At 60.2% G+C, this 15732-nt stretch overlaps 1 protein-coding gene across 9 annotated transcripts; it reads left to right on the forward strand.

The window, feature by feature from the left end:
- The first annotated feature begins 1646 nt into the window (after positions 1 to 1646).
- On the forward strand, positions 1647 to 14834 carry SH2D5 (SH2 domain containing 5). Of its 9 annotated transcripts, none has more exons than XM_049106276.1 (13): positions 2811 to 2895; positions 3457 to 3516; positions 4072 to 4227; positions 4390 to 6039; positions 6464 to 6669; positions 6976 to 7059; positions 7560 to 7634; positions 8693 to 8839; positions 10202 to 10450; positions 10625 to 10799; positions 11070 to 11178; positions 11603 to 11762; positions 12547 to 14834. In XM_049106276.1, exons 5-13 carry the CDS (start codon positions 6583 to 6585, stop codon positions 12748 to 12750), a joined length of 1290 nt encoding a protein of 429 aa, XP_048962233.1. In that variant the 5' UTR covers positions 2811 to 2895; positions 3457 to 3516; positions 4072 to 4227; positions 4390 to 6039; positions 6464 to 6582; the 3' UTR covers positions 12751 to 14834. The 9 variants fall into 9 exon arrangements, with proteins under 9 accessions (XP_048962235.1, XP_025303488.1, XP_048962233.1 ...); XM_049106292.1 differs by having other exon boundaries at positions 6464 to 6647; positions 6979 to 7059; XM_035713959.2 differs by having other exon boundaries at positions 4390 to 4907.
- The last annotated feature ends 898 nt before the right edge of the window (positions 14835 to 15732 follow it).

Genomic DNA, 15732 nt, shown 5'->3' on the forward strand with positions numbered 1-15732 from the left:
TGGATTCGGAAACCTGGGAGAATGGCTCAGATTAGCAGTTACATCACTTTGATAAATAAAAATGAAGGAATGAACTTCAAATTTATAACTGCATTTTTTTTTTTAAGATTTTATTTATTCATGAGAGACACACAGAAAGAGAGGCAGAGACACAGGCAGAGGGAGAAGCAGGCCCCACACAGGGAGCCTGACGTGGGACTTGATCCCGGGTCTCCAGGATCACGCCCGGGGCTAAAGGCGGCACTTAACCACTGAGCACCCTGCATTTTGTTTTGAAACACTTTATCCCTGAGTAGGGATGAAGACCAGTAAAAAGGGGATCCTCCAGTCAGGAGCCAATGTAACATATTTCACATATTATCTTTGCAGATCTGTGGTGTTTTGTTGTTAATCTCCCTATCTCTGGGACCTAGCACAGTGTCTGCCACTGAGACTGGCCTGTCCCCTTATCCTGAGAAAGGCTTAGAAAGCAGAATTCTCTCTTGCCTATGTCACCATGATTTTAATTCCCTGGTCTTGTTTCATTTTGACCTGAAACAAATTACTGTCCCTATTTTAAAAAATGTAGGATCCAAATTAATTCTATGCATCAGAAACTTGTTAGAGCCCGTAGTGAATACAACTGTATTGCTTTCTCTGAAGAGTCAAAGAGGGACTGCGAACCTAGTAATTGGCAAGTCTTCTCTATTTAAAATTCACACACCAAGCTCCACACTCAGCACAGAGTGCTTGAGACTCTCCCTCTCCCTCTGTCCCTCTACTTTTCTCTCTCAGATAAACAACCTTTATTTCTAAAAAAAATTTTTTTTAAATAAAAATAAAAAATTTTTTAAGATTTTGAGAGAGGGAGAGAGAGCACAAGGGGGACAGAGGCAGAGGGAGAAGCAGGCTCCCTGCCGAGTAGGGAGCCCGATGTTGGGCTTTATCTCAGGACCTTGTGATCATGACCTGAGCTGAAGGCAGATGCTTATTAGCTGACAGCCACCAGGCGCCCCTCAAATACATAATCCTAAAAAAAAAATTCAGGGACGCCTGGGTGGCTTAGTGGTTGAGCATCTGCCTTTGGCTCAGGTAGTGATCCCGAGTGGAGGGATCACAGGTCCCACAGCAGGCTGCCAGCAGGCAAGAGGAGCCTGCTTCTCCCTGTGCCTATGTCTCTGCCTCTCTCTGTCTCTCATGAATAAAAATCTTAAAAAAAAAAATTCACTTGTTTTTAAAAACTAGTTAGAATTAACCCTTTATTTTTTGTGTACCCTGAGCTTCATATATTGGTATTTCCAAAAAAGCAACCAGCAAACCATCTAGATCTTTCTCCTCACTGGACTCAAGGCCATCTCATGGTTTCAGTGAAGAGTTTCCTAGAGCCCTTGATAATGGGGAACTCACTTAACACCTGCCATTCAGTCATATACAAAAGAAACAAGGATAAAGGCAAAGCCTAACATCAGCTAGTATTAATTATCGAGTGTCTCACTTACTGTGGGTCAGGTACTGTGCCAAGCATTTTGCCCACATAACTCATCCTGACGTCGCTATGAGTCAGGTGTTAGTGACACTTTAACAGATGAGGCATTCCAGATTAAAGTGATTAAGGTGTTTGCAAGGTCCTACATCTAGTAAGATTTTGTGCCCAAATTTGGGAGCAAGCCTCTAACCATTACACCCCCTTGCTGCCTCTGGAAGAGCATGCCCATGCTCTGAGACCAAGGGAATGGCCAGCACACAGGTGTGGGGCTCAGACCAGCCTCCTCCAGAACTCACCTGAGGCTCGAGGCCCCTAGACCCTGTTTCTCTGCCTCGCTCACCCCTGTCGGGGTGCTCCTCCACTGGACCTGAGCGCCCGTGTCTTATTTTCCGAGGAGTGGTGCGTGGGCAATTTCTGGTGTTTCCTCTCTGCGGAACTCACACTTCCATACACCACCAAAGGCTGAGCTGAATCGGGTTTGCAGGGTATTTTTTTTTTTTTTTTTTTTTGGCACCTACAAGATGCCCGGCCTGATGGGAACAAAAGTGCTTTCCAGTTCAAAGCTGGGTCTGCACACCAGTCTCCCCCACCTAAGCGGATTTGCGAGGCCGAAGGAGAGGGACACGGTCCACGTGCAGTGACCGACGTTGACGCCGAGCTGGGCAGACGCGAGGGACCCTCCTACGGGACGGGACGAGGAAGAGGGTGCGTGATACCCACTACCTACGGAGGGCGAGGGGCGGAAGGTGACCCTGGCCCGGTTGTCCCGGAGGTCCCGGAGGCCACGGGGGCCGGGTCCTGAGTGCATTCACTCCCTCGTCGCGACGACAGTCACTGAACGAAGCAGGCTCTGTCCTGCGCACTGGGGATGGAGGCCCCTCCTGGTCAGAGCCGCCTGCACTCCGGTAAGAGGACTGGTGTCGTACGTGGTCCCGTAAGCGAGAGTCACGAGGGCTCTGCAGGGGGTGGAGGAGGCACCGGTGGTCTGGGAAGGCTTCCCGGAGGAGGAGGAGCTAGCCAGGGGGCCAGAGGGGAAGGTCTCCTCAAAGAGGGAGACGTCGGCGAGGCCCTGGGCGCTCAGACCCCTCAGCGCGAGGAGACAGGCCCGCGGGGGGCAGGCGCGACCCCTCAGGCCCTTTAAGGCGGAGCTCCGGGGCGCGAGCCGGCGGGGGCGGGGCCAGGACCCCTCGCGGCCGCTGATTGGGCGGCGCGCCCGAGCGGAGCCGCTCCGCGGGCGGCGATTGGTGGGCCCGGGCGGGCGCCGCCGCCAGGTGATACGGGGTGCTGCTTCCCGCGGCCACGTGGGGGGCGCGCGGGCGGGGGGTGCGGGGGTGCGGGGGGTGCCGGGGGGCGGGCGGCGGGGACGCGCGGGGCGCTCCTGGGGAGCAGCGCCGAGCTGCGGCGGCGGGACTCGGGCCGCGGCGGCCGCGGTGAGTGAGCGCGGGGGAGCGGGGCCGGGGCCGGGGCGGAGGGTCGCGGGGAGGGGGGCTCGGTCCCCGGGCGCAGGGCGGGCGGGGGGCGCTGGGGAGGAGCGTCTCGGCCGCTTCCCTCCGCCACCGCCGTCACCTCCGCCGTCCCTCCGCCAGCGTCCTGCCTCGCTCGCCCCGCGGTCGGCCCGGGGACTTTCTCTGCCCAGAGCGCGGTCCCTCCCCGGGAATGACAGGAAGAGCAGGATGACGACCCGCGCGGGGCGCGCTCCGAGCCGCCCGGGCGCCCGCCCCACTTAATCTGGAAGGCAGCACTTTCCGCTCCATGTCGTCTGTTTGGAGAGGCCACCCTCGACCTCTCTGCATTAAACACCCCCCCCCCCCCCCACACACACACACACATCACATTTCCTCCTCACCCCACTGCATTTTTCTCCAAATCGCTTAAGTCCCTTGTGATGCTGATTCTCAGTACGGTCCCCCTGACCCTGCTTGCGCGCTCCCCGAGGACAGGGACTTTGTTTTTGTTCACCTGGCACATGTTGGCGCTTGGAATATTTTCAGAAGGAGCAGATACATGAGCAACCCTAAGAGGCAGCTGCTATTACCGTCCCCACTTTACAGGTGAGGAAATGGAGGCTGAGGAGTTAAGGGACTTGTCGGGGGCAGGAGTGTGTCGGGTCTGGGGGTGGAGGGATGGAGGGGGGCTTCTTCTGTATGTCTGATCCAAAGGTAGTGGAGGTGATGCAGGTGACCAGAGTGGCTCAGGCCGCCCCAGACCATCTGGACAGGGAGACAGACTGAGAAAGCAGCTATTTTGCTGATAAGATCAGCCCTCAGCACCTGAGGTGTTCAGGGTAGAGGGGACTCACCACACTGCCATGGGGGACACCCTGCTTACTTGGGAGGGGAGCGTGAGTGGAAGGACACTGCCATGGCCTAGGGGAACAAACTCCAGAGCCCCAGGTTTGCTTCCCAGCTCTCCCTTATGCTGTGTGACCTTGGGCAAGTGGCTTCACCCCTCTGAGCCATGCTTTGCTAAGCCCAGAGTTCAGACTGACTGGTCTCCCGGGATGCTCTGAAGATGCCTCCTCCCCCCATGACTCAACTCAGCAGAGTGCTTCTGTCCTTGACCCTCGTAAGGCAAGTCAACCCATCCAGTACCCTGTCTCTATGCAGGACCACCTGGAAATTCTCAGAGGAGCAAAAGAAGAGCCCTGGCCTCATTCCAAAGGAGTCCCCCTAGAAAGGTGCTGGCCCAGCCAGGCTGCTGCATAAAAACCTTGGAAAAAACAAGTGTGCTCCAAAATAAGTGGGTGTTTGCACCCAGAAGGGGTAAGCAGGTCTGGGGTTAGGGTGAGCCTGGTAAACCTCACTGGTCCCTTGGTTGGCCCCCAAACCCAGGCTTGGGGCTGAAATGCACTGGGAGGGAGGGAGAGGAAGAGAGAAACTTCCAGTTTCCTGGGGGATTGGGGAACGATCAGGTGATGATGGCAGGGACAGTGGAGTGTCCCCAGGAAAGCTGCTGCTCCAGATCTGGAGGGAGGAGGCAGGAGGCGGTTCGCAGCCCTGGACACAGCTGCCTCGGCATGTGGGCATGTGCGAGAGTGAACGTGAGTGTGCCAGAGACCCGTGTGCCTCTTTGCTGTCTTAGCACCTTGTGTCTGAGGGGCTGTGTCAGCACAGGCAGGATGGGAAACGTGCTCCTGGTCTCTCCCTCCTCCCGTCCCTCCTCTATCTCGTATTGTCTTCGCATCTCTGTTCCCACTTCTGCTGGCTGCCTTTCATCCTCTCCTCTTTCCCTCTCTCCCTCTTGCCCTGTTTTTGTTTTGGTCTTTGCCTCCTCCGTGTCCCACCACCTGTGGGTCCAGGGCATCTGAGCCCATAACATGACCATGAAATCAAAAGTTGAGTTCCCTGGAAGCCCAGTCTCCGTGCCTGGAACAGCGGCCACAGAGCTTTTGCGCCCGCTACACATCTAGCTTTGTTGTATTGAAACATCAGATGGACAGTAGGTAATGGACATGATGTGAAAAACGATCAGGATTAAAAAGTGGAGGGTGTGAGGTCAGAAAAGCAGGAGGAGAGAGGGTACAGGAGGGAGGGACCAGAGGCCGTCAAGGGGACCGTGCAGCCTTTATTTCTGGCTCTCCTACCCACCCCCCACCCCCGGGAAAGTGACATAGTGGGTTCTTGCCCACAGACTGTAGTGGTGGCTGCTGCTGCCCCCACCCTGGCTGAGCTGGGACTGGAGGTCTGGGCGGGCAGGGGTAGCGGCTGCTCCCCAGCTCCTGGCGTGGGGAGTGTCGGTTTCCAAGCATCTGCATGAAGGTGCGTAGAGCCCACACCGGAAGCCCCCATTTCCTACCCAGCACCCCGATACCTGCTTTCTCTGGTGGAATTGTGGCTCCCAGGCAGGTCTCTCCTGCCGCCTCGCTGTCCTCCCAGGCTCCCTCCTGGATAGCAGGCCTTGGGGTCCCCCCATCCTGTGTGTAGACCTGTTAAATTGTCCCTCCCACCCCACTGGCATCATGCAGGTACCCGCTCCTCTGCTCAGTTCTAGTCTCCTCCCATTACCCCAGGTTTGGGGATGAGGAGATGGCAGCTGAGATGTGGGGCCATTTGCCTGAAGTTACGCAGCATTTGGACCCAGGACTCCCTGATCCTAAGTGCAGGGATGGGAAGGAGTCTGGTGAGCTAGAGCCAGGCAGGATGGGGGGCAGGGGGTCTAAGCCACCCAGGAAAGACTGGAGGAGCTGAGTCGGGGGGACCCAGGCAGAGGGAAGTCAGCCCTTCTTTCTCCAGATGCCTAGGTGCCACGGTCACTGTGCACCAGGGGTCATGAGCTGAAGGGGAACTGAGCGCTCTCCCTTGAGGATGGTCTAGTCGGGGAGGTTTCCTTCTCTCCAGGAATGGATCTGAGAGAGGGGCCCCATGAAACACCAAAACCTGGGCTGAGTCGGGGCAGGGCTCCTCAGCCCCCTGGGCCTCGCAGCTCAGGCCATCCAGTTCGTGGGCCACTCCCAGTATCTCAGCGCTCCTGCCCTGGAACCTGCAGTGGCTCCGCACTGCCCCCAGGGCACAGCCTGAAATCCCTTGGTGTGACATGTAAGGCTGATCCCAGCCTGGCTCTGGCCCACTCTTCTAGTAGGTCTACCCAGGGGCTCGGCTGCTCTCTTCCCTGTGCCTCTGCAGACTGTCCTGGGAGCTCCCATACCCCTCCCCTCAGGTGGTGCCTTCTTGGGCTGCCCCCCTTCCTCTGGCACCTTGTACAGGCTGGTACGTGTCCCCTGCCCCCTCCCCCTCCCCAGGGCACCCCAGGCCTGAGCACAGAGGTGTCAGTGTTTGGCCCCGGGCGTGGCCTGCCACAGCCCTACCTTCAGCTCTTCCCCCAAACCTCGCTGCAGCAACCCCAGCCTGCCTTTCCCCACCCCCTCATCACCGTCTAGCATATTCCATATCTGACTGATCTGTTCCAGCGGCCTTCCTCCACACTAGCACGCCAGCTGCCCCGGGGCAGGAGGGGGTCTGTCCTTTCCTTCGGGGCTGTGTGTATTCCCTGTGTCCTCAGGGCCCTGGACTTCGCCTGGCACACAGCAAGTGCTCGGAAGGGTTGGTGGAAAGGGGCTCACAGCCTGAGTCCCCGGGAGCCATCCTCTCTCCCCCGCCCTCTGTAGAAGCCTGGGGGCCATGCAGAGGCCCGGGGCAGGGGGCCGGAGGGCCTCGGACTGCGGCCCCGCCCCTCACCGGCCCAGGTGCATCACCAAGTTCGCCCAGGTGGGTGGGGCCGCCCCCACGGGGTGGTACTCTGGTGGGCCCTGGCTGAGGGTGGTCCTGGGGAGCAGGGAGCACCTATTTACTCTAGAATGTGTGTGTGTGCACAGATGAGGAGATGGCCTCAGGGGGGCAGAGGCTTGACCGAAGCCACCTGCTGGGAAGGCAGCAGAGCCTACTGGGCCCCAGCTCCCTGTCCGCAGCTTACCTGGCAGGGCAGAGCATGTCTAGGGGGCAGTGTGGAGGACGGGGTCAGGGACCATGGTCCTGACTGCCTTGCCTCCCTGCTGTCCCCACCGCACCCCCAAGCAGTACGTGGGTTCCTTCCCCGTGGACGACCTGGATACCCAGGAGGGTGTGTGGCTCGTACAACAACAGTTGTGGGCACTGAAGGTAGGGCGCTGGGGCGGGCGCATCCCTGGCCGGGGTCACAGCCTTGGAAGGTCAGGCTAGAATGGCCCCTGAAGCCACCTGATCCAATCCCCCCTACCCCCCATCACGGAGATGGAGCAAATGAGGCCCAAGGAGGGGCGGGACCAGAGCCATTCTGAGAAGTGGGCCCTGGAGGGCCACAGCCAGGCTCCTGGAGCCATGTCCCTTGTGCCCCCCCACCCCGGGACCCCTTCCCTTGGGCAGTCATGACCAGTGTTCCATGTGAGGAAGCCACAGATGGGAGGTAGGGGGATGGTCAGAACATGGGCAGCGCTGGCCCCGCTGGGGGCTGCCTGCCAGGACCCAGCCACAGTTCCCCAGCTCCGGGGGAGTCCACTCTCCAGGGCCCAGTCCCTTGGCAGCTGGGGTGGAGTTGGCTGCCCAGCTGGTGGTGGCTGGTCCTGAGGCAGGGCAGGGCCTGGAAGGTCATGCCTGCCCCCAACCAACTCTCTCCCATACAGGATTATCCCCGACGTCGGGCCGTCATCCTGAAATTCAGCCTTCAGGGTCTTAAGATCTACAGCGGGGAGGGCGAGGTAGGAGCCTGTATGGGTGCAGGTGAGGCCTGGACTGGACAGGTGTCCAGCTCCCTCAGAATGCGCCCGGCCCCACGCCGCCCTTGAGCATCCCTGCCCTCCCAGCCTGCTCTGGGCCTGTGGACATCCTGTCTCCGCAGGCCCTGCCCTCAAGGCAAGCTCTGGCAACGCTTTCTCCTCCATCTCACCCCCAGCCCGGGCCCTCCAAAATCTCCGGGGCCTGCCTCCTGGCCTGATGTCAGGATCATCAGCCCCGGTTTTTTGCAGGCCCCTGGGGCCTCCGTGTAGGCCTGCCCAGAGATGGCCAGGCAGCTGTGGCCCGACTCGGGCTGGAGGCCAGTAGGGAGCACCGGCTTCATGGCTCATCCCTCTCCTGCCACAAGCCTGTGTGTGTTGAACACCAACCTTGTGCCAGGCTGTGCACCCACAAACCCAGGGCCATGCTCCTACGACTGTGGTGCAAATCGTGTCCTGGACATGTGCATCGCAGGGGCCTGGGGGTCAGGTCCTGTGCCACTTGCATGAAGTCTCACTGATCCCCACCCACAACCCCATCAGAGCGGGGGTACCATCCCCACTAAATGAGTGTCACAGGGCGCAGAGGGCTGTGTTTACCTGCCCAAGTGACCCAGAGAGTATGCAGAGCCAGGATTCAAACCCTGGTCATCTGACTACAGACACCAGATGTGCAACCTGAGGGTCCACTGCCACGGCCTTTCTCTGTGACCCTGCCAGCCGTGAACACCTTGCCCTCAGTTCTGTAGCATGACGGCAGCAGGGGCAGGGGGACGACAATCCCAACCAGCAGGTTGGCAGTGGGAACAAGGGACCAAGCCCAGAGGCAACGGGAAGGATGGGAGTCCCATTTGAAGCAGGGTTTGGGCGGCCTGGAGGGAAGGAAGAGTTTGTCCCCTGGAGCTAGGTGGGCCCTAAGCCGGGCACAGGCTGGACAGCGGGCCCTGGAGCCCAGCCTGCAGGGGTGTGGGGCCCACAGGGGCAGGGCTGGCAGCCACAGGCCGCAGTGGGTCTGATGAGGCCGTCCTTCCCGCGCTCCCCAGGTGCTCCTGATGGCTCATGCTCTGAGGCGCATCCTCTACTCCACCTGGTGCCCAGCTGACTGCCAGTTTGCCTTCATGGCCCGAAATCCCCAGAGCCCAGCCAGCAAGCTCTTTTGCCATCTCTTCGTGGGCAGCCAGCCTGGAGAGGTATCTGGGGCCCAGGGCGGGGCGAGCACTGCTGAGGCTGGGTTTGGCCATGCACCAGGCATCAGCATGCGCTTTGGGGACCAAGGGGTGGGCACTCCTTGCTACGCCGGCTCCTTCTATGGCTCTGTCCACGGAGGGTTCCACAGAAGCACGTTAGTGGCCTCAGCATTCCCCGGGGCCTGGAAGTGGGGATCAGGCCAGGTGCTTAGAAATTGGATGGTCACACTACTAGGCCTTTGCTCATGCTGTTCTCTCTGCCTGAAATTCACTTCCCCTCTGGCAAAGTCCAGCTTGCTCTTCAAGGCTAGTCCATGTGTCTGTGAAGCCTGCCTTGAGTCCTCTAGATCACTCTTCCCCCCCCTTTTTTTTTAAAGATTTTTACTAAAAAATCCTGATGCAGGACTCGATCCCAGAACCCGGGGATCACGCACTGAGCCAAAGGCAGACACTCAACCACTGAGCCACCCAGGCGTCCCCCACTCTTCCCTTCTGAGGTCTTGTGACATGAACTATGCTCTGTCATCCGTCTGTCCCTAATTACAGATAATAGAATTCTTTGAGAGCAGAAAGTGGGTCCAGGTCTTGAACTGCCCTGGTGTGTGGGCCCGTGGGGCCCATGGGTGAGTGGGTAGATCCCGGCAATCAAGCCGCTATGGGCACCATGAACAACAGAGCTGTGGCAGCCGACTGCTCAGCAAGCAGAGGCTGGGCGTGGTTCCACCCAGCAACATTTGCTGTCACCCCTGCATCTCAAGCTGTGTGCAGGCGGTGGGAATGGCAGGTGGCTGAGACACTGCACCCGATCTTCCCGCACTCACGGTTCCATCCTGTCGGGCTGGGTAATGAGTGTGGTGGTAGAGCATAGTGGCCCTGGAGCGGTGGGCCTATGCGGTGGGCCTATGCTGGGGGCTTTCTGTGCTCCACTTCACTGAAGGAGCACAGGGAAGTGGGGAGGAAACTGAGGCACAAAGGTGCCATGCTCTGCCCGGAGTCACACAGTAGCCCCTAAGTGATGGAGCTGGCACTGGACCCCAGGTTGCAGGGCTGGAGGCCTGGGCTCGTAGCCACTGCTCTAAGAGGGTGACATAGGGTGGGGTAGTAAACCCAGGGGTAGGAGTGCATGTGGCCCAGGCATTCCCAGCTCCAAGCAGGATGTCTGCAACAAAGCAGATGCTCAGGATTTGTGAAATGAACGAAGGAAGCTGGTAGGAGGGACAGCATGGTGGTGAAGTTTTGCAGGATGAGAGGAGTTTTTCCAGGAAGAATGGGGAAAAGGGGCTCCAGCACTAAGGGTGACTGGGCTGATGTGTAGGGTTCCTCAGGGAACCTCTCCCAACTGAGCCCGCCCCTCCTCCTTCCTAGGTCCAGATCCTGCACCTGTTGCTCTGCCGTTCCTTCCAGCTTGCTTACCTCTTGCAGCACCCTGAGGAGCGGGCCCAGCCTGAGCCCAGCCTGGGGGCTGCAGGGGACATGCCCCTGAAGCCACAGCCCAGCCCCGGGGGGCCCTCTGGCCTAGTGCGGGAACCCTTCAGCCGGGATCAGCTCTCACAGAACGTTCACGCACTGGTCTCCTTCAGGCGGCTGCCAGCAGAGGGGCCTGTGGGCAGTGGGGTACGCAGGAGCCCCAGCCAGGGCAGGGGCTGTGGACAGAGGGACCCCGGGCGAGGGTTTGGGGGTCAGTGTGGGGGGAGGGGGTGGTGGACATCAGTGGGAAGGGGTTTCGCCTGACCTGACGTGGCCGAGCCTGAGTCGGCCTGCCCCTGTGGGCCCCTCTTGGTGCCTTAGAAGGAGCTACCAGAGTCAGAAGGCCGTGGGGGCGCCCGCCACGCCCGCCTGGGGAACCCTTACTGCTCGCCCACACTGGTGCGCAAGAAGGCCATTCGCAGCAAGGTGATCCGCTCTGGGGCTTACCGCGGCTGCACCTACGAGACTCAGCTGCAGCTGTCAGCTCGGGAGGCCTGTGAGTGGCAGGGGCGCAGGGGCGCGGGCCTGGGTGTGCCCCCGTGAGTCAGAGAGCTAAGCCTGAGCGGCTGTGTCAATGCAAGGCTGTGCCCGTGTGTGGCTGTGCCCTTGTCCATGGGAGTGTGCAGAGGGGATCGTGTAGCTGTGCGTGAGGGGGCTGTGTGTGTGTGGATGCACCTTTGCCGCGGGAGACCTGGTGAGGACACCAGCATGTGGGTAAATGGGGGTGGTGGCCTCTCTCCCTCTGACCCCTGGGTGGTCTCCACAGTTCCTGCAGCTTGGGAGGCGTGGCCCCGGGGGCCTGGTGGCCCGGCGTGCCTGGTGGAGAACGAGGGCAGCCTGACGGAGAACATCTGGGCCTTTGCTGGCATCTCCAGGTAGGGGGGCCTGCCTGGCTGGTGCGCAGGCCCTAGGATGGGCAGAGGAGTGGGCTGTGGGCTGCCCCCAGCCAGGGACTAACCCCACTGGGTGCGTTTTCTCAAATGTGAAATGGGGATAATAAGAGGTCTACGGAGAGGATCAAACCGGGCAACTCTGGGATAGCCTTCAGCACGCGGCCTGTCACAGGGCAGCAGCTTCCTCACCGCCCGCCCTTCCCCAGTCTCCCGGTTGGGTCTTGAAGCCATCAGCGGTCAAGAACCCCTTAGACGCCTCCAGGGAAGGAAGGTCTAAAAGCTTCCCCCCTGGAGGGCCTACTCTGGGTCCGCCACCGCCTCCGGTCCTGCATCGCCCGGGGGATGCCAGGGATGCCAGCCAGGTGGCGGTCGCTCCCGCCTTCAGCCTCTCCCGCCGCCCTCCCAGGCCCAGCGCCCTCGCCCTGCTGCGGAGAGACGTGCTGGGCGCCTTCCTGCTGTGGCCCGAGCCGGGCGCCAGTGGCCAGTGGTGCCTGTCGGTGCGGACACAGTGCGGCGTGGTGCCCCACCAGGTCTTCCGCAACCACCTGGGCCGCTACTGCGTGGAGGTGAGCGTGCGGGCGGCCGGCCCGGTCCTCGCCCCGCCCCGGCCCCGCCCACTCTGACCCGGGGCGGGAGCGCACGCCCCCCATCACGGTACCCCATTGGCTCCCTCTGGCCACGCCCCTTAGTCAACTAACTCTCCAACCAGTTGTCATTGGCTCTGCTGGCCCCCCCCTCGGGCCCCCGGCGGAGGCTTTTTTTTTTCCCAAAGATTTTATTTAATTATCTGATAGCGCTAGCAGGGGTAGGAGCAGGAGGGAGAAGCAGACTCTGCAGGGAGCCTGAGGCGGGGCTCCATCCCGGGGATCTTGCGATCTCCTGAGGTCATGACCTGAACCACCCAGGCGCCCCCAGAGCGGGTTTTTGGAGGGGACCTCCAGTAGCCTTGGGCCCCGGTCAGGCCTCCCATTTCTGAGGGAATCCAGGCTTTTAAAAGTGGCTTTCCCACATCCTGGCCCATCTTTCAGTGGAGCTGGAAAGTGACTCAGGGCAGAAGTTGGCCTAAGCTCACCCGGCCCCCGGGCTTCCGGGTCTGGGGACCCGGCCTGCCCACAGGTCTCCAGGGACCGGATGGGTGCACTTATTACAAGCTGAATGCCTCAGTCCTGTTCAGGCTGGCAGGAGAGGAGAGGAGACAGTGTCTGGCTCTGCGGTGAGCAGGACTGTGCCCTCTCTGAGCTCCAGTTTCCCCCCTTCTGAAGGGGGGCAGGATCCCTTGGGAGGGGTATGCTGGTGCCCAGAGTGGAGCCATGGGGAGGGGACGCTGGAGCTTCAGCCCTTTCGCCCTAGCACCTGCCTGCCGAGTTTGCCAGCCTGGAGGCCCTGGTGGAGCACCATGCTGGAACCGAGCGCAGCCTCTTCTGCTCCCTGGACATGGGCCGTCTGAACCCCAGCTATGAAGAGCAGGACTGTGGGTCTGAGGGCAGACCCCCCCGGACACTGCGGCCCCTGGGCCATGCCAAATCCGAGGCAGAGCTGCAGGGCCTGGGCTAAGAGGTAGCCCACTGGCCCTACCTCACCCTGGCTTCTGGGCCTCACTTGGCCGCCCTGCCCTTCTGCCACCCTGCTGGTCCCCAGTTCCATCCAGTCACTCTGCCCCTTGGACCAGCTTTCCATCACTTCACTGCCTGTGGTAGGAGGGGAGCCCTGATGCTGGGGATTGCCAGTGGCTTCTCACAAGACAGGTGGCCCTGCCGAGATTGTAGGAGGGGCAGGCGGAGCTCCGGGCTTCCCTTAACTTGCTGGGTGACTTTGGATGCTTGTCTCTGGGCCTCACTTTCTCCCAAGAGGGGAGCTTTCTGAGGTGGACAGGAAGGTTCGATCATGAGGGATGTGGCCGTCTTGTAAGGAGGCCAGGCCTCGGGGCCCTGACTGGGAGTCTTCCGAGAGTACCTGACTGAGGGAGGGAGCATGTCTGGGGAAGCAGAAGCATGAGGGACATGAGGGAGCATGTCTGGGGAGGCAGGAGCATGTCCTCACTGCGGGCAAAGACCTGGGGGCGAGCCCCTTGTCCATGGGAGAAACAGAGAGACCTTGGAGGAGCTGATGGGCATGGTGGCTGGGCCGAGCTGTACCCAGGCTGACAGACACACAGCCTGTTTCTCACATCACGTGAGGTAAGGGAGTCTTGCATTGAATTCTGAGGAATGAGGGTTAGGAGGGCACAAAAGGGCAGGCTGGCGGGCACAAAAGGGCTGTGCCCGCCACAAGGCCACACACAGACGTGTGTGTGAAAGGGACGTGAAAGGACAGGGAAAAGAATCCCTGTGCTGCTTAGAAAGGCTACTTTGTCTCCAATCAAATCCACAGGGTGGTGATTCCTGCCTTCTGGAGAGGGATGCCCCAGCCTCATCCCCTCCCCCACAGCCCTGAGGACCACCAAGACGGGGACCTCCCCCAACCTCTGACCCACACACGGGGTCACTTTCTTCATCCATTTGACTGGGAGGGGCCAGCAGTGAGCCATAGGAGTAAGGGGTGACGAGGGTCCTGTTCAACTCATCCTGCAGGCCGGTCTGGCTTTAGGGGCTGCCTGGGAAGCCACCGGATTCTGGCCCACTTCCTATGCTTGTCAGGGGCTAGCTCACTGGCCTGCCCCACTGGGGATGGGGTCAGAGTAGAACCATCCAAAGGTAGAACTGATGTGGGCCCTGCCAGAGGGCCCTTGGCCTCAGCGGGGAGTGGGGGTAAAGGGAAATGACTCTGATCTAAGGCTTTGGCCCTGCAGTGATTGACAGATCCAGGTGCCCCCCCCCCTTTAAGCTCGACAGATGGACACAAATACCGAATTATTTAGGGAGCAAGTTCACTTTGGATGAACTTCTATTTCTGAGGCAGAGGCCGAGTCACGAATCTGGGGGCTGCCCTCTCCCCCTTCTAGGAGTGGGATGTGACTGTTCTGAGCCTTGAAAGATGGATTTCTGACTCCTGGAAGGGAGAGGGGGTGCCTAATGGGAGAGAAAGAAGGGAGGCTCCTCAGGAAGTCAGGCCCCACGTACCCAGCTTATAGCCTCCTGCCCAGGAAATGGTCTGGCCTGGGGACCCTGTCACTCTCGTTACAAGGGACAACAGGAGGCAGCTGGCCTTTGGGGGTTCTTCTCATTGGAACGACAGCACTGATTTTATATTGAACGTGAGTGGGAACTGGGACTCATTTTACAGCCATTTCCAGCAGAACCGATGGTCCCTGGTCCCCTGGGAGGCCCGGTCTCACTTTTCCCTGGCAAGCAGAGAGGTTTGCTGACACAGTGTCCGGAATTACAGCACCCGAGACATGTGTTCAAGACCTGGTGACTGGACCAGGCTGAGGAGGCCAAAGCCTCCCTCGGTGAGAGAGGGGTTTTGCCGTGCGCACCGTCCACGTGGACAGGGCATCAGGAATGTTCTCAAAGCACGTTACCATTCCTTCACACAGTATTCGTCACGTGGTATGCACAGGGCAAGGGTCTTGACTCCTGTGCAGATGCTTCAGTGTCTTAATCATAGATCAGTTTTCTCTTTGTTCCAACGGGCACCACCTGGGTAGCCAGCTCTCCTCACTGTGTGGACTTGAAACAAATAAAATGCGTTTCTTCGGATGGTCTAGTACAGACTTTTCCTTCGGAAGGCAAGGTCTTCTTCCAGGCCGCCTCACCAGGTTTGCCAACCATACCTTCAGCGGGCGCCCAAGGGTGAGCCACACAGAGATCCTGTCCTCAGGGCTCGGGATGTCCTGAAGGAATAGGGTCGGTAGATTTGTCCAAATCATGTCTGTCCTGTTAAAACCTTCAATGGGTATTTCAATGGGTATTTCCTACTGGAAAGTGACAGCTGCCTGGGCTCAGCCGGGGATCTTGGCCTGGCTCAAGCCAACAGTCAAAAGGCTTTGGCTCTCAAAAATGTTTCTTTTTTCCTTTGTTTTTTAACCTGCGTCTTAGAAAAATGAGGGCGGCATTAGAAAGCAGCTTTGCTCTGTGGGGGGGGCGGTGGGCGAGGGGTAGCCCTCCCCGGAGTCCGTAGAGGGATAAGAGGCAGCCTGTCTCAGTCTGGAGGCCCCGCTTCCTGCGTCTCCGCGTCCTGGCTGGGCTACGTCGGGCAAACTGCTTAACCTCTCTGGGCCGGGCGGTGGGGAGGAGAGGAGGGAGCTGACGCCCCAGCACCGGGCCGCCCCGGCCGGCCTCCCACGACCGAGCGCCCCCAGCGGCCGGTGGCGAGGACGCGCGGGTCCCCCCGGAGCCTCCGGCTGTGACGCCACCGGCGTTGCCCGGCAACCGCGAACGCCGCGGCTGCGCGCTGGGGAGGCTCCGGGGCTCGGGTCCCGCGGCGGCGCCTGCAGCGCGGATCCCTCCACTGCCCGCTCCCCGGGCCGGGCCTCAGGGACGGGCGAGCCCTGGCGCGGGAGGAGGCGGCGGCGGCCCCGGCTCCGGTCCTGCGACGCGCCCCCGCCGCGCCCCTCCTCTCCGGGCGCCCCCGCAGCGGTCCCGGCGCCAGGCGCCG

This window comes from Canis lupus, chromosome 2 (genome assembly GCF_003254725.2).
Source record: "Canis lupus dingo isolate Sandy chromosome 2, ASM325472v2, whole genome shotgun sequence".
In the NCBI taxonomy this organism is placed as follows: domain Eukaryota; kingdom Metazoa; phylum Chordata; class Mammalia; order Carnivora; family Canidae; genus Canis; species Canis lupus.

Coding starts and splice junctions, on each gene's coding strand:
- SH2D5 (XM_049106278.1), top strand. CDS start 6,583: ATGCAGAGGCCCGGGGCAGGGGGCCGGAGGGCCTCGGACTGCGGCCCC. Junction 10,451..10,624: donor AGGGGCCTGTGGGCAGTGGG/GTACGCAGGAGC, acceptor TTGGTGCCTTAG/AAGGAGCTACCAGAGTCAGA. Junction 11,179..11,602: donor GCCTTTGCTGGCATCTCCAG/GTAGGGGGGCCT, acceptor CCGCCCTCCCAG/GCCCAGCGCCCTCGCCCTGC.